Here is an 18,209-nt window from a genome sequence, read left to right on the forward strand (position 1 = left end):
TGGACCTCAGATTCCCCAACAGATTTGTCAAATTGTGCCACTTTCGCATGGAGACTCTGAAATCCATAACAGAGATTTTTCAACCTGGAGACTTCATGACGTCAATAGATTTGATGGAGGTGTACCTTCATATCCTAATTCATCCATCTCTTTGGAGATTTCTGCAATTTGCTATAGTCAAGAGACACTTCTAATACAGGGCCCTTCCTTTTGAACTGTCAACAGCCCCCAGGGTTTTTTCCCAAGATTCTCATAAACTCTGTCATCTACTTGAGGAAACAGGGCATTTGTGTTCATCCTTACCTCAATGATCTGTTGTTCAGGTCAGCCACTCTCTCCAAGTCCATTCAAGATACTCAGACAATGCTTCAATGTCTCCAGGATCATGGTAGCCAAGAGTTCGACTGTACTGAGGTGATCTTTCAGTTCATTTTCCCCATCGCAGAGGATAGAACATCTGGGCGCCATCATAGATTCGACCAACAGTTCCCTGTTTCTTCCCATAGACAAAGCCAAGAAAGTTCAGGATGCTTCAACTTCAGTGATTCAGAGTGCTCATTCCTCCCTTTCATCGCTGGCCAGACTTCAGGATCTTCTAATTCCTTGCCTGGACACCATTCAGTGGGCACGTCTTCACTCCAGAGAACTTCAGATGTTCCTACGTCCGTCTGTCATTGCTAGTTCCTGCCAACGTCAGGTATAGTCTTCGTTGGTGAACAGTTTTGAACAACTTACTCCAGGTCAAGGTTTACTATGTTCCAGTAGTCCAGGAGATATTCACAGATGCCAGTCTGCAGGGATGGGGGGCCATCCTGAATGAGGTCCCAGCCCAGGGTCTCTGGTCTTCCCAAGAACAGTCTCTCCCCATCAACATTTTGGAGCTTTGTGCTTTCAGACATGCATTGAGTTCCTTCCATACCAAGGTGATCTCTCAGCACGTGTTGATCCGAATGGACAACATCACAGCCAAAACATATATCAACAAGCAGGGGGGTCAAGATCTCGTCAGGAAGCCATGACAATCCTTTCGTGGTCTCAAAAGAATTTACTTTCCATCTGTACAGAACACATCAAGGGTGTAACCAACACACAGGTGGACTGGCTGAGCAGTGAGCAGATCAACGAAGACATCTCAGCCATCCCATCATTGTTTTTTCTGTCACTTCTCTGAACCTGCTGCTGTCTTTTCTTCTTACTCTGCTGATTTATGTTTTACTATGTTTTACATTTTCATAATGTTTCTGTTAGTATTTCAAGGTTATATATAGTTAATAGCTTCTCACTGCTTTCAGAGTCCCAAAACTGAGGGTAAGGGCCGTTCCGAAGGCTCCCAACAGGAATTGGAAAAAGTTTTCTCCTGCCTCCCTGATAGAGTGAGGGAATAACCCAAGGAGTTGTCTTCTGACCTCAGAGGAGAAGGACCCCTCATGCTAAAAACCAACGGTTGTTCTATTTAAAAATAAAGAAAGAAACCTTAGCAAAACAGCAATTCTCTAATTCTAATGAAAAAAATTGCCAGCTTGTACTGTTATTTCTAAATATCCAGGCAACCTTCCACACTCAGAATTTGGCACAGATCCGAATTTCTGTTGTCCTCATTTTATATACTCAACTGTGTACATGCCCAAATTCTGTGCAGCCAGAATTATGTAAACAAATAGACATGTTTGCATATTTTATGTTAGGGTTTGTTTGGACAATGGGTTTTATGTTTTCAATGATTTGGGAGTTTTTCTGAGAGGGGCCATGTGAATAGGAGCAGTATGGGTGTCCAAGAATAGGAGCAACAGGAGAAGAACAAAGGGGCTGTCATGGACACTCATGTATGTTCTCTTTCTGCTGTAATTCCTTTTTAGCCCTCCTCTGACTTCTATATTGCTACCATACACACTGCCCACATGTTTTTATGCTCCTTTTTGCAGCCATAAAGGCTAGAATCTTGTCTTTAAAAACAGAAATTTACACTCTCAAGATCTATTTATTTATTTCATATCCCACCCTCCCCACCGAAGGCAGGCTCAGGGCAGCTCACAGGTTAGGGTCAAAAAATGACCAAACAAGATAAAAACATAGATAATACATAAAACATAAAAACAATATTAAAATATCAGTTTAAAAACAATATAACAGTAGATGCTAGTACAATAATTCATGATGTAATTAAATTTCGATGGTAGCAGTATAGTCCAGAATGATGTTAAATACATCTTTATGGGTCTAATCCATTGCTGTAAGTTGTCCTTATGGAAAAGCAAGGTGGAAGAGTGTCGTTTTACAGGATCTGTGGAACTGTGGAAGCTCTCACAGGGCCCTAATGTCCTCTGGCAACTCATTCCACCAGCTAGGTGCAGCCGCGGAAAAGGCCTGGCTGTAGTATACTGAAGCCTAACTTCCCTGATGCTGGGGACTGTCAACCGGTTTTGAGACCCGGACCGAAGTGCTCACTGGGGCATATATGGGGAAAGGTGGTTCCTAAGGTATGCAGGACCCTGGCCATATAGGGAAGATGACTTGCATGTTTTAATACTGAATTAATCATCTGTATGATGAAATTGTAATGCATGAAATATACAGTCCTTGCTTTACTTAATTCTCTCTCTTGTTTCATAGAACAGGAGAAAAAGACCCTTTCGAATAATACAAAGCAAGTTGAAATACATAAATGAAAATTGTATGGTAACTTACTCAAATGCCATAAGTTGGCTTTTTAATGTATAGAATTAGATTTTTAGATATACCTTGGCCAGAATGAAAGTTGACTAATCCAGCCAGATTGGGGTCCCCCCCTTATTCGTTTTTCAAACAGGCTAGATAGAAGTTTATTTTAATTCCCTAATGAAATGCTTGAAATAGCTGACTAATAATTAAATACTGGAGGCATAAAGGTGTGCAGTCTTCATAGCTGTTCATTTTGGAAAACTTTGTTGTTGTCTTTTATTGGACAACAGGTGCATCACCTTTCCTTGAATTGTGGAAGAGGGCCAGATCAATATAGGAAATGCCACTGCAGTCACAGAACTAGGAACAAAAGGCTTAAGTGGCTTGCTTTTAAAGTTGCCACAGAATAAGTCTGATCAGGCACTTGAAGGGGGGGAAAGTTTCTGTTTTGCCCTGACCTGAATAGCCCAGGCTAGCCCAATCTTGTCAGATCTTGGAAGCTACAGAGGCTCATCCCTAGTCAGCATTTGGATTGTAGACCGCCAAGGAGTACCAGGGTTGCTATGCAGTGGCAGGCAATGGCAAACCACCTCTGAACATATCTTGCCTTGAGAAGCCTATGAATTGCTATAAATCAGCCGGATGGCAAAAAAAAGCCTCTCCTGAAAGGGACACAAAGCAACTTAAAGAAATTTCCAGAATACAAAGAAAATAACCAATTTAAAGCAACAAATGAAAGTAAATATGAGCACTTTGATTCATGCCTAAAGTCATGTCTATGCTGAGCATCTGCAAGTGGAGAACCCACTCAGCCCACGTGGTATTTGGCTGCTAGCGTGCTAGCAGGACCTTCCTACCATCCTCCCCTGCTGGCAGAGTATCCCTTCCATGCAGGAAATGGCATCTATCCTGGGTGTATGCCATCATGTGATGAAGATAAGTATCTTTTTCATTGCATATATAAGCCACTGTAAAGTGTGTACTAAAGTATTAATACACAACTGTATGCTCGACTATTTGGTATTTATATGCATAATAACTCTTGTTTGGGTAGAGAAATAGAGTTCCTCTGCTGGAAATACGATGAGTTCTGCTAGGGGGGTGACTGGTAGTCTTATGTAGACATCTTAATGTCCTAATTTTCTGTATAAATAATGGCAGTGAGTAGTTATTACCTTGGGCATCAGAATATGCAATTGGCTTCAAGGTGTTGAAAGATGTCTTGAAGCTACGAGTAAGAAACTTAGAAATTAGAATTCTGTTATGTATTGCTGCTTGGATGCTCCAGAACAATTGGTTACTGTGTGTGGGGGGGTGGAGGGTGGGAATCGCTTTTGAGATTGTTCATTGAAATCACATGTTCTCAGTTGTCTGGTGTGGAAATTTCATGTGTCATTTAGACTAATTTGCTTATGTTTGTTTTACAGGGGCTGGAGAATCTGGGAAAAGTACCATTGTGAAACAGATGAAGTAAGTAAAATGACATGTAGTTTAGGCCAATAAACAATATGGGCACAATTCACTTGTATCGCAGACATAGTGCTTGTGTGCATAACTTCCAGAAAGGCTCACTAGAGCTTTGTTCTCCTCTCCCCCACTCTTTCCCCTCCTTATGTGGTAACATTGAATGCAAGTAACCCAGTGGGATAGCAGAAGGAATGAGACAAATGTAAATGCCTTTATTACCTCTAATGCCCTCCTAATGCTGTTGGGTGGGGGTGTTCTGCCTCCAAGATTGCTTTGCTTACAGTGCAGGTGGCTTGTATCAGATCTTAGAAGAGGGTCAGTAGTTAAAACTACGTATATATTTGTTATAAGTAAAAATACATGTATTCATTTTGAGATGAGTTAAAAAAACATGTAAGGGCCCAAGGAAAGCCTTGTTACAAAGTACAAATGCTATACACACAAGGACTAATTATTGTGACCTAATGTGTTTCGTCCCAATAAATAAATACATATATTTTTATTTATAACAAGTATATACATAGTTTTAACTATTGGCCCTCTACTAGGTTTCTTCGTGACCTTTTAGGTTCTTGATTAAATTTTATTGGGTTAAGTTCCCGCCCCCCATGTGTCTTTGTGCCAGAACTTTACATAGATGTAAAGAGTCAGAAATTGAATGTAGAATTCAATTAGTTAGAATCTGTTTCTTTTTCAGAATTATTCATGAAGATGGCTATTCAGAGGAAGAATGCAAGCAGTACAAAGTGGTGGTATACAGCAATACTATCCAATCTATCATTGCAATAATAAGAGCAATGGGAAGATTAAAAATAGACTTTGGAGAAGTTGCTAGAGCTGTAAGTGATCTTAATTCAGTAGTACTGCATATCATCATAATCTGCAGTACTCATCTATAAAACTGGTGGTGGAAAATAAATAAGCAGCAAGGTGGTGGTAGTTGTATGTGTGCACCTGGTTTATGTAAAGAACTGATAACCCTTCACTTTGTGTTCTGTTACCATTACTATGATGCCCATACCATAACTTTATTCAGAAATTGTTTGGGTGAAAACTTGTACTGATCAAGCAGCGATTTTCTGTGGCTGTGAATCTTTAATGCACAGTGTAAAACTGCCATGCTGGGATCTTCACAGGCTTTTGTAAGTATTGGTGACTTTCCCTTCTATGAGGACAGTGGTTTTTAAATCCATGATTTTTTTTAATGCTAGCTTGGAATACATTGTTAATGAAACTTTTCTTTCTATAAATTGTATTTCATTTCTGTCTATAGTGCTATTGTAAATGCATATCTAATTTCCTGAATGTTAATTTTGCCTACCATTATTCTTGTGAGCTTTGTTATTAGCATTAACTAAGGTTTTCATTATTGTAATCAGTTGTTCTTTCTGTAGCTGTTCCCATTTTTTTTACAATGGACTTCATGGTTGAGCTATACTATGAATAAAATTGTTTCTCTAATCTATACATAACATTGTGTTTGCCTTTGGAAAACAGGGAAGTATAATACATCACTGTTTTTCTTACTTTGTTTTAGAGGGGGATAATTCTGATTAGTATAGTCCACTGTCTCCTGTGGTACAGTTAGCTTTGAGTCGAGTAGTACCTTGGAGTCCAACAAGAATTTCAGGGCATAAGCTTTTGAAAGTCAAAGCTCCTTTTGTCACAGTGGCGTATATATAAACTTGTTTCCCTAATCTATATGTAACCATGTGCAGAATAGAAAATGGTGGCTTTCTTCTGTGCTCTGTCTGACAAAGGGAGCTTTGATTCTGAAAAGCTTATTATACCCAAGGTGCTACTGGACTCAGATTTAACTGTCCTACTGCAAACCAACGCAACCTTCTGAAACTGTCTAATGCGGTATGCATCAAAGAACTGTTCGTACAACTAGCAGTTGGCTCATCAGATGAAGGAGCTTTTTGAGGAAGAAGGAGTCACTGGTGGGTGCTAAGGTCTGCCACACCATTGTAAAACTGCAACTGGGAAACATTACTTTTGATGTTCATAGTTGAGCAATATGTGGTCATGACATAGTAGCATAACAGAAATACTTACCTTCTTCTGTAGGATGATGCCCGTCAGCTGTTCGTATTGGCTGGAAGTGCAGAAGAAGGAGTTATGACTCCTGAGCTAGCAGGAGTGATTAAGCGGTTATGGAGAGATCCTGGGGTTCAAGCATGCTTCAGCCGATCAAGAGAATACCAGCTTAATGATTCTGCATCGTAGTAAGAATCATTTTACAGATTTTGAGCACATTCACAGAGTAGTGCATGTTTTTAACCACTTCCAAAAGCACTTATAGTTTGCTTTTCAGAACTGTTCATTTTGTTAATTGATTATGGAAATGCAAGGGGAACTTCTATGGCTTTGTTTTTTATAAAGACTTGAGGAAGCTCTTGATGTGAGGATGTAAAAATGCAATTCAGGGAAATTATTTAAACTTGGTAAACTGGACAATGAATTGTTAATTGAGGATTGAAGGTACAATGGAACATGCTTTAGTTGAACAAACTAAGTTTTGTGTGTTGAAGGAGATGGTTGAATCATCAGTCTTAACAATGTTCACTTTTGTTTCTTTGTTAGGTCATTGGGTAATCAATTTTAATGGCATGTTTGTTTCCTTGAGATTCCCCCTTTTGGAACTTAAAGAGTACTGCAGGCCAAAATGTTACTGATCTTCTTCCCTTTTGTAATGAATTATCTCCAGAATTATGCAGCTTGGTTTTCCTTGGCTGAGTTTGGAACTTTACACTTTCTGTTTAGTGGTGCATATTGGGGAGAAGTTTAAAACTTATAGCATTGAAACCTGAAGATAAATTTCTTAAAGTGTACCATATGCAAGCAACACTGGAAATGAAGCAAAACTGGAGGAAAATGCCCTTGATTACTCTTTTTCGCATGATGTTTGTTAAAACATAGTCATCCTGTTTGGAAAGGAGTAGTAATATTTTTTTTTTGATGGCGGCTAAACCTGTTATTTCTTCTGAAAACTTCCACTAACCTTGTTGGGAATATTGAGCTATTGGTAAGCTATGGTCTTTTCGACATCTTTATGCTGTCTTTTATGTAACTTGCACTGTGTGTTCAGTTAAGAAAATATAAAGAAACAGCTATTGAAAGCCAACTAGGTATCTGTGGGTTTCCTGCATTGTGCAGGGGGTTGGACTAGATGATCCTGGAGATCCCTTCCAACTCTATGATTCTTGGATCATGGAGAATGTTGGGTGCTTTTTCACAGAGCAAACCACATCTGTATAGTTCTTAACAGTTTATCAAAACTACTGTAAAAGAATGCCTGGCAGAACCGAGCTAGCCTATTATGGGAGGAAGACTGAAGAGATATTCCTTCTCTTCAGTTAAATAACTGGGTTTTGTTTTTTGCATTTTCCAGCAATTTAACCAAGACGTCATTAAACGTTTGCGGTTAATGTGTAATGAACATCTGGGTTCCCTAGCATGAAAAGGATAAAGTTTTCTTGTAGCCATTGGAGTCCATCAGTGTATGAGAGCATCCTAGCATATGGGCAAAGAAATGTGTTAATTCTTTGTTGAGAGACTTGCTGAATCAGTTGTTTGCAGCACCTAATAAGGTAGAACTAAACCAGTTTTACTTGTTCAGCACTTGTGTTGTAGCTTCCCACAAAGGAAGTATGCATTTGTTTAAATAATTCATTGATCCTTGTTCTTAAGACTGAGCTATTCTCAGGTCCTAAAGTAATTCTTGTATTCTTACGAACCAGCATTTTACTTAAGAGAAATTGCTCAGTTGTCATTTAATTACCTGAATTTTGTTTTTTAGCTTCATGTCACTGTTCCATTGCCTAATTTAAAAGTAGAACAGGATTCTCTTCCTTCTAATATGGGCCCACTGGGAAGAAAAAACGAGAGAGAGAGAGAGACTAGTCAATAGCAAAATTCTAGTACTTCTCCTGGTCATAACTTTTATCTGGCCTAGAAGGTTGATGGGATATTTGTTTCTCAGCAGAAACACTCTTATCATAAGGAGCTGATGTAGTAAACTCTGCCCTCCTCAAATACAGTTAGTAATATCAAACTCCTACTTAAAAAGTCGGTGTCAGCAAAGAAACAGTATCCTAGGCAACAATTATGCTCTGAGTTAAGCTTAAGTCATCTACCTGATTTTATGAAAAGGAAGACTGCCTTAAAAGCAAAAGGGCAGAGGGTACAGACCTAAAGAGGTCTATGTAGTAAGTCCCATGTTACTCTGTAAGGGTTACTCCCAAGAAAGCATCCTTAGGACATTCTTAAAGCATTCTTAAAGAAACTGTAGACCTGAAGTAAGCTGAATTTCCATCTGAAGTAGAAAAACAAAGACCCAAGTAGTACATACCCATCTCCAGACTTTGTGCTGTTTATGGTCATCATCAAGCTACTGTCTCTCATATTAACCTACCCCAGTTGGGTGTTGTAAGACTAAATACTGCTCTAAGCTTCTTGGAGAAAAGGCTGAGTGAAGGAGTAGTTAGTACTGATCCCTGACATTGGGTGGGCCATGTCTGAGGGTGAGGAATAGTGGCTTTTAAAGCTAATCAGTTCATGGCTGAACAGGATTTTAATTGGTCTCTTAAACTGGTAATGGTCTCCAATAGGTTATCATCTTCTTCGTGGTCTCTGTGCTTCACACTCATGGGATGAAGCACTAGTGCCGATCCCTGATCGGTAACTCCAAAGTTCGGGATTTTTCACAGCCCGACCCCAGTAGTCATGTGCGACAGCCCCAGTGCACATGCCCACTCGTTGGGCACGAATATCCCGCCAGTTCCTTCTTTACCGCTGCATCAGATAGACATGTTTGTCGTCACTCCAGTTGGTAGTTATTTACCTTTGTTGCTTCTTGGGTTTCTCTTAGTTTTTTCTTCATTTCTTGTTTTTGGGGGGGGGGGGAGAAAGAGACTGTTTAGTCGTTGCAACCCTTTGGGGTTCCCCCCCTCCTCCCACCATACCTTGTCTATGGAAAGGCGTTGGGGGGTTTTCAAATGGTGCCTGAAGTGCGAGAGCAAGATTCCTCCTCCCAACAGACATTCTCTTTGTTTGCTGTGCCTTGTGGAAGCTCACTGGGTGGAATCCTGTCATCACTGCTCGAAATTTTCTAAGCGGATGAGGAAAAACCGAGCTGCAAGGCTTTTTGCGGCGCTGTTAAAATCGGCTCTCGCACCACAGATGTTGACATCGGCGTCGACCAGCACTTCGATGGCCACCCCGGCATCTACATCGGTTCGGTCTTGTTGTTGAGCCAACCGACTCAACTACTCCAGGAAGCAGACCGCTCCCACAAGCGTGCGGGCTCGGCATCCCAGTCAGAACCATCGACTCCGGCCAAGAAGGCCGGAGGGATCTGGGACTCTCACTCCGCTGAGCCCAGGAAACATGAGAAGAAGAAGCGCCAAGACTGGCAGACCCCTTCTCTGCCACCGAAAGACCCGGCGATCGTTTTGGGGAAGCCTCTGGAAAAAATCTTTGCTTCACCTATTCGACCAAAGAGCCCCTCAGGTCTGACGGATGTTCCGCATACTTCCCTTTCCGGCTCTGACCAGGAGGTTGACCTTACAGAACAGTTGGCAGACTCGAAGGAAGGCGGTGATACTAGTTCGGCATCAGACTTAGAAGTTTCGCAGCCGAAGAACCGCTTGACACCGAAGATGCCTCTGATGCTCCAGCCTGAGAGGTTTGGGGAGACTTCGGACCCTTTTCGACATCCGCATCCTCTGCCCAACTGGAACCCACGACCGTGGACTTATCCGTTTGGGGGCTATCCCTGTCATTCACTATACCCTTGGTACCCTCCTCAGAACCCAGACTGGGATCAGTGTTCTGAGGCCTCATACCACTCCAGAGTCTCGGCACATTCTCCACTGGGTCAACGGGGATCATTGATGCCAACTTCGACCCCGAAATTGGTCAGGAAGCTGGCACGTTCCAGTGTTCCTGATGTCGAGCAAACATCCTCGATTAGGATTACCGTAGATGCCCCAGGCTTACCATCTTAGGAGAGCGCCCCTTCCTCTCCATCAACCTCCGACGACGACAATGAGGAGGACAAGTCAGGTCATCAGCAAGAAGGGCCGTCACCAGAATCCAGGATAGCTGAGGATCTTCCAATCTCTCCTTCTGAGGATTTGAAATTCTATGGGAAGCTAATTAAAAGAATGGCAAACTCCTTGTCTCTGCCAGTGGTCCAGCCTCAACCAGTCATTGACGACACTGTCTTTGACATTATGCAGAAGGATACTTTGACAGCTGTAGCCCTTCCCATTACTAAGGTCATATTGCAAGCCATTAAAGATCCTTAGTCCAAGCCTGCCTCAACCCCTATCTCTTCCAAATGTTTGGATCATATGTACAGAGTCCAGGAACAGGGTGCAGAGTTTCTTTTTAACCATCCACGCCTCAACTCTGTGTTGGTGTCATCCTCGTCCAAGGCTAAGAAGACCCACTCCTCACCTCCAGATAAAGAGGGGAAGATAATTGATACTTTTGGCAGGTGCTTTTATTCTGCGGGCACGCTTGGAATAAAAATCTCTTAACTGCTCTGCCTGCATGGCTCGAAACCAGTATTCCCTCTGGGAGCAACTCTAACTGCTGTTAGCCGCTCTGCTTGTGGATAAACGTAACCTGGCCAAAAAGGCCCAGAGGGAAGGGATGCTCCTGGCAAAACAACAGCTACGGGCCTCAAAACACATAGTGGACGCTGCAGCTAAGACACTTACTTTGGCCATTACATTGCGTTGTCACTCCTGGCTTCGTGCCACCACCCTCCAGTTAGACACCAGATCCTGGGTTGAGGATCTCCCTTTTGAAGGTGAGGGTCTGTTCAGCTCCCCTGTGGATGCAGTCCTACAAGAAATGGACAAGAGCATTAAGACGTCACATAATCTGGGAGTACCTGCATCTTCCTCTCGCCCTGGCAAGCCTCGTCTATGGTCCAAGCAATGGCCTAAGAAGCCCTACCAGACCAAATCCCCTGAGAGTTCGTGGAAGCCGTGTGCGGGACAGCATGAGGCCAAGATTTCTTTCGCTGCTGTAGGAAAAGCCAAGTTTTCTTCTTTCTCCTCTCGCATGGGAAAGTCCAAGACTAACAGGAACCCTAAGCAGGGACTTTGACTTTGGCACCCCCTCCCCCTTCTCAGGGGTCAGGGGTTTTACTCCAGATACTTCACAGTTCCCAAGTGGGACTTGTCCAATTATGGATCTTAGGGGACTGAATGAATTCATCGCTTATCAGAAGTTCAGAATGCTGACTCTACAGAGCATCCTTCCACTCATCGACAAGGGGGATTGGATGACTACCCTGGACTTGAAGGATGCCTATTTCCACATCAGCATCCTCCCCAGTCACAGGAGGTTTCTTCGTTTTGCCATTGGGATGAACCATTTCCAATACCAGGTGCTGCTCCCTTTTGGGCTCTCCATGGCTCCCAGGGTCTTCACAAAGACCATGGTTGTTGTGGTGGCTTACCTTCATCTCCAGGGTATCATCCTCTTTCCTTATATAGATGATTGGTTGGTGGTTGCTGTGTCCCAAGCTTCTCTAAGAGCTTATCTACAAGTGATTCTCAACCTCTTGAGCGCACTGGGACTTCTGGTGAACAAAAAGAAGTCTCGCCTGGTCCCAGCGCAAAGAGTTCAGTTTATAGGAGTGATTCTGGACACTACCCAGCACCTAGCATTTCTTCCAGAGTCCCGAGCACTGGATATCATCTCCCTGGTTCAACTCCTTCAGACGGTGAGATGCGCTTCTGTTCTGCAGATCCAACGTCTCTTGGGCCTCATGGTAGCTACTACCAATGTCTTGCGGTTCACGAGGTTGAGGATGCAAACCCTTCAGCTCTGGTTCATCAGGAAATACAATCCGGTGAGAGCTCTCCCGTCCAAGATTCTGCAAATTCCTTCGCTGGTTCAATGCTGTCTGGGTTGGTGGAGGATGAAGTCCAATCTTTACAGAGGAGCTCCATTTCATCTCCCACCCCCCTCAGTCAGGGTAACAACAGATGCCTCACTATAGGGATGGGGAGCGCACCTAGGAGATCTTTGCATAGGCAGCCCATGGCCCCCATCAATGGCTCACCATCACATCAATTTCTTGGAGCTCATGGCAGTTCACTTGGCCTTAAGGTAGTTCCTACCCCAGATCAACGGTCAGACTGTAGCTGTGATGTCAGACAACACGACATCTGTAAGTTATATAAACCATCAAGGGGGGGACTGTGTCCAGAAAACTGTGTGCGTTGGCGATGCAGCTTTGGAAGGCCTGCGTAGCCTCCCAGACCTTCGTTGTAGCCACCCACCTGCTGGGAGAGCTCAATGTTCGAGCGGACTCCCTGAGCAGGGGGGCGGTTTCCCATCACGAATGGGAGGTGAACTGGAGATACCACGAACCCCTGTTCTGGGCTCAGGGTCATCCCAGAATAGACATATTTGTCATGGCAATAAAAAATGTGAACAATTCTGTTCCAGAGGAGGGATGGACTCAGGGTCCCTAGGGGATTATCTTCTACTCCCGTGGGCGAACAAGTTCCTTTACCTGTTTCCACCCTTGCCTCTTCTCATCAGTGTGCTTCACAAATTGGCCCAGGAGTGTTTGGAGTGCATCCTAATTGCTCCGTGGTGGCCGAGACAGAACTGGTTTCCTGTCCTCCTTGCCATGGGGGGGGGGGGGTGTCACCACAAGTTTCTGTCAGAACCGGACCTCCTTTTGGCTCAAGGAGGCTGCCTGTTTCACCACAACATCCCTCATCTCAAACTGATGGCTTGGAGGGTCAGCTTCTAGAATTCTCTGACAGAGTGAAACGTGATGTTAAACAGTAGAAAGCTGTCAACTCTCAGTTCTTATGCACGAAAGTGGTCTAGGTTCCTGACATTTCTGGGGGAAAAGGGTGTCAGTGCACATAATGCTGGTCTTGAACTTGCGTTTGAGTTCTTACTCTTGTTGACGCTGGGCTTAATCATTCCTTGATTAAAGTATATCTGGCTGCAATCTCGGCTCATCATGATCCTGTGGATGGCGCATCGGTTTTCACACACCAGCATAAAAAATGTTTTTTGAAGGGTCTTCTACGGCTCCACCCGCTGTCTAAGGTTCCTCCTCCTGCTTGGGATCTGCCATTGGTCCTGGAACGGCTCTCGAGGCAGCCTACTGCATCTTCTCGCCTGGAAGGCTGCCTTTTTAGTGGCCATCACTACGGCCAGGAGGGCAGGTGAGTTAGTGGCTCTGCGGTGTGATGCTCCATTCATCTCTTTTCAGGACGATGGGGTATCCTTGGCCCTGGACATCTTGTTCCTCCCTAAAGTGGTGTCTAGTTTCCACCTCAATTTGGAAGTGTTTCTGCCTACATCTTACTCTTCTCCTTCTTCCACAGAAGAAAGACGTCTGCACGCCCTGGACGTTAAGAGGGCATTGTTGTTTTTTTGTGCATTGCATCAAGCCGTTTCGAAAGGATCCCAATCTATTTGTCTCCTATGCGGCCCCTAGGTTGAGTTTCAAGATCTCTGCACAGAGGCTTTCTGAGTGGATCATGGAAGCCATTAAACTCTGCTACCTGTTGGCTAAGCATCCCTTGCCAGGGCCACTCCGTGTGCATTCCACTAGGGCTATGGCTATGTCCACAGCGTTTCTGAAGGGTGCTTCCTTGGCGGACATCTGTTTGGCTGCAACCTAGGCATCTCCTCATGTCTTCATGCGGCATTATGCCCTGGATGTCTGGAAGCATCGCAGAGCACAGCTGGGTACCCTGGTCCTTCAAACCGCTACTTCTGCATAACTGCAGCTCCCTCCTCCAGGTAAGCCTAGCTTGCTAATCTCCCATGAGTGTGAAGCACAGAGACCACGAAGAAGATAAACAGGTTTCCTACCTGTAATTGATGATCTTCGAGTGATCATCTGTGCATTCACACTACCTGCCCTCCTTCCCCTCTGCTGCCGGTCATGGTACTCTTGATAGGTGGCGGTGGGAAGGAACTGGAGGGATATTCACGCCCACCGGGTGGGCATGCGCACTGGGGCTGTCGCGCATGCCTACTGGGTTCAGGCTGCGAAAAATCCCGGATTTTGGAGCTGGCGCTTCATCCCATGAGTGTGAATGCACAGATGACCACTCGAAGATCATCAGTTACAGGTAGGAAACCCGTTTTTATCAGCAACTCAGGCAGCAATGTGTATTTCAGGCTCTTGCTGGTGCGTTTATTTATTTGTTCGCTTTCTATCCTGCCCTTCCTGCAAATGGGCTCAGGGCAGGTTACAGAAGTAATTGTAAAAAATAAACATTAAAAACTGTAAAATCCTTAAACCCTAACAAGATGGCATTCAAACTATTTAAGCCTTGTAAGAGATGATAATAACAGCTTGAACAGATGAAAACAGGAGAGGCCAGATGGCATTTGGCATCCACTGCCTCATCCAAAAGCCTGGTTGAATAGCTCCATCTTCCAGGCTGCAGAACTGTAACAAATACCACAGGGCCCTGATCTCTAGTGAAAGCTTATTCCATCAGGTGGGGGTCAGGACTGAAAAGGCCTGGCTCTGGTTGAGTCTAGGCAAACACCTTTTGGGCCAGGAATCACCAGTAAATGCTGATCTAATGAGCACAAGGCTCTACGGGGCACATAAAGGAAGAGGCAGTCCTGCAGGTATGTTAGGCCCTCACCAGTTAAGGCCTTAATAGTTAATGCTGACACCTTGAAACGGACCCGGAAATCTATCAGCAGCCGGTGCAGTTCGTGGAGCATAGGCCAAATGTGCACCTGTGGCATCACTGTCAGCACATGCAATGCTGCATTCTGCACTAGCTGCAGTTTCTGGGTCAGATACAAGGATAGGCTCATGTAGAGCAAGTTACAGTAGTCCATTCTGGAAGTGACCATTGTGTGGATCATTGTAGCCAAGTCATGGGTGGAATGATATGGAACCAGTTGCTGCACCTATTATAGGTGGGGAAAAGCTGATTTGGCAACCACAGTGACTTGGGCCTCCATAGATAGTGAGGCATCCAGTGTCACCCCGGGGCTCCTCACCTTTGATGCTGGCATCAGTGACACACTGCCCAAAGCTGGGAACTGTATTTCCACATCCACCCCCCTCCCCACAGCCTAGGTGCAGAACCCCCATCTTCATTGGATTCAGTTTCAGCCAGTTCTGTGACCAACCAGCTACAGCCCCAAGGCCCTGTCCATAACAGCATGTAGACGGTCTGATTGCCTGCTGCATGTTCTTTGCTTTCTTTTATCTTTTTGCCCATCGACATGGAGGTAATTGTCCATTCTTTCTGTATTGCAACATGTACACTGTTTCTTTATTTTGGGAATTTATCTCCTGTCTCTTCAGTGTCTTGCCTAAGACAGCTTATGTAAAAAAGTAAAGCATAAAAAAGCCATTGAGCACCCTAAATATGTCGCAAATCAGACTTCAGAAGCAGACCAGCTAAATCAGGTAAAAATATAAAAACAGTTAAAAGCCTGGGTTTAAGGAAATGTTTTGGCCTGGCACTAAAAGAACACATAGTAGATTCTGGGTTAGCCTCAAGGGGGATGGCATTCTTTTAAGAAGGTGCCACCATTGAAAAAGCTCTCTCTAATCACCACCTGCCTTATGTCTAAATGTGGGGGAACAGAGAGCAGGGCTTGGGAGGCAGATCTTAACCAATGGTCTGGACAGTATGGGAGGAGGCATACCAAGTATCCTGGCTTCAAGACCTTTATGACCTTAAAGGTAAGAACCAAAACTTTGAATAGTGCCTGGAAAGCCAGTGCAGGTGTGGTATAATCTTTGTTATCAAACCCCTAATGATAGGGTGCTGCAGTTCAGATCAGTTGAAGTTTTGGTCAGTTTTCAAAGGCAGTTACCATAAGTTTCTACTTTTTTATTTTTAGTATTACCTTTAATTATTTTTATAGCATCATAGACATACATAAAGAGTATCATCTATTTGTGTACCTAAAACTTTTCTTTGCCACCTTTTCACTCAAATAGATTCCCCAAAGGTGGCAAACATCACAACATCAAAACATTTCAATGTTAAAACAGCATTTAAAATATAAGTATATATAAAATACTTGAATAATTCAGTGAAACATAAACATACCTAACACAACAAGACAACAGTGGGGGGATGCCAGACCAAACAAAAAAACCCCTCACCTGCTGGCAGAGGACAGCAATAGAAAGACAGATGAACCTTCCTAAGGCAGGGAGTTCCAAAGTTTAAGCATCACAACTATTAAGGCCCTATTTTGAGTTGCCATTTCAAATTGTGAGGGCACCTGAAGCAGGGCCTCTCCAAAGATTACCAGAGTGAACAGGTAGGTTGTTAATCCTTAAAATATGCTGGCCCTGAGATGTACAAGGCTTTAAAGGTCAATACCAGCACCTTAAATTTGGGCTGGAAGCAAACTGGGAACTAGTATAGAGAGAAAAAGACAGGACTGATATGGTCTCTATTACACACTCCAATGAGTACTCTGGCTGCAGCATTCGATACCAACTGTAGTCTACAGGGGCAGTCCCACACAGAGCACATTGCAGTAGTCTAATTTATATATTACTAGGGCATGCACCGAAGTGGCAGAATATTTTATACTCAGGAAGAGCTGCAGCTGGATCACCAGCCAAAGCCCATGAAAGACACCTCTGGCTACCACTTCCACCTATTTATCCCTGGACTAGCAGCACTCCTAAGCTGTGAACATGCTGCATTGGGGGGAATGCAACTTCATCCAGAACAGAAAATTTCCCAGGTTTGGGTGAAACTTTCCCCTCACCAGTAGCACCTCCATTTTGTTGGGATTCAGTAATTATGGATGGATCCAATGGTGCATCTGTTGTGGAAAGCATTGAGCTTCCACTTTATAGACTACATGTTTAATGCCATTCTCAATGTAGGTCTGTCTTGTAAAGAACACAATATCTGCTGTACTTTACACAGTGACTGCACATTATGGGTTGCATCCTATCAGCTGTTCAGTTTGCACAAGAGAGAAAGAAGGAGCTACTTTTGACCCCCACAAAGGCTATGGTTGGATAGTGTGACCCACAAGCCACACTGCAGTGAAGAGAGAAATTGGGCAAGATCACTCCTCTCCCTCTAGTGCCATCAAAAAGGCTGGTGGGATACAGCTGTGAGTAACTCTATTAACATGAAATCTCAGATAGTCTAGGCTCAAACAATTATATTGCAAACATGACACCATGGAATAGAAGTCTGACACATTAATTTTATTTTATTTTTAATTTTGTTAAGTATGCAACACTGTAAAGAGGATTCTGGGAGGCATATCTGAATGAGACTAAGACTAGCTTGCATCAGCATTCACAGGAGTGGTGTGTCTTAGCTACTTCCTTGTATTCTGTTTCTCTCTTAAAGCTACCTTAATGATCTAGACAGAATATCCCAACAGAGCTATATTCCAACCCAGCAAGATGTCCTGCGGACCAGAGTGAAAACAACAGGCATTGTAGAGACACACTTCACCTTCAAAGACTTATACTTCAAGTAAGTGTGTTGTGAACTTCATGGTGTGGTTTAGAATACCTTGTCTTTTCACAGCTGCTTTGGATTGGGGTGCTTAAATTTCTACTATTACTCCTGCACATGTTGTGCAGTCTTTTAACTCTGGCTTCAAATGTAATGCAATACAACTTTGTCACTAAATTCTATTCTTACTGGAGATGCTTGTTATTGGTTCACTTTTTTATTTTCATTGTTTTGTTCTTTTCAGCTGCTTTTATGTTGGGATCACAGATACAGGTACTGAACCCTTGCTTTACAGGAACATATATACTAAAAAGATACTGGCTACTGTTTTTTATTAACTTTTAAATTGGAATCTTAGAAATAAAAAACTAGCCATGCACATTATTCCAATTTGCAAGGTTTTGTTTTCCTGTGTTGCAACTGGAGCTGAAATTAACATGGTTCTCTGAACTGTGCATGGCTTTCGAGCAAGGCTGTAGAGCTAGCACTAACCAGCCAGAATTACAGAACATTGGCAGGGAACATGCACAGATGTTTTTGGAATTAGTAGTATTCATTGTAGGAAAGGGCCTAAGTGTTTCCAGTTAGAACTCAAAG

General features: G+C 43.5%; 1 protein-coding gene across 1 annotated transcript in view; it reads left to right on the forward strand.

The window, feature by feature from the left end:
- Positions 1-18,209, forward strand: part of GNAI3 (G protein subunit alpha i3) — a 61,723-nt gene that overhangs the window by 19,829 nt on the left and 23,685 nt on the right. The window contains exons 2-5 of the mRNA XM_060231597.1: positions 4,086-4,128; positions 4,823-4,964; positions 6,196-6,353; positions 17,502-17,630. Of these exons, the coding sequence (XP_060087580.1) occupies positions 4,086-4,128; positions 4,823-4,964; positions 6,196-6,353; positions 17,502-17,630 (472 nt within the window). The remainder of the gene's footprint in view (positions 1-4,085; positions 4,129-4,822; positions 4,965-6,195; positions 6,354-17,501; positions 17,631-18,209) is intronic.

Source organism: Heteronotia binoei, chromosome 2, assembly GCF_032191835.1.
Source record: "Heteronotia binoei isolate CCM8104 ecotype False Entrance Well chromosome 2, APGP_CSIRO_Hbin_v1, whole genome shotgun sequence".
Classification (NCBI taxonomy): Eukaryota; Metazoa; Chordata; class Lepidosauria; order Squamata; family Gekkonidae; genus Heteronotia; species Heteronotia binoei.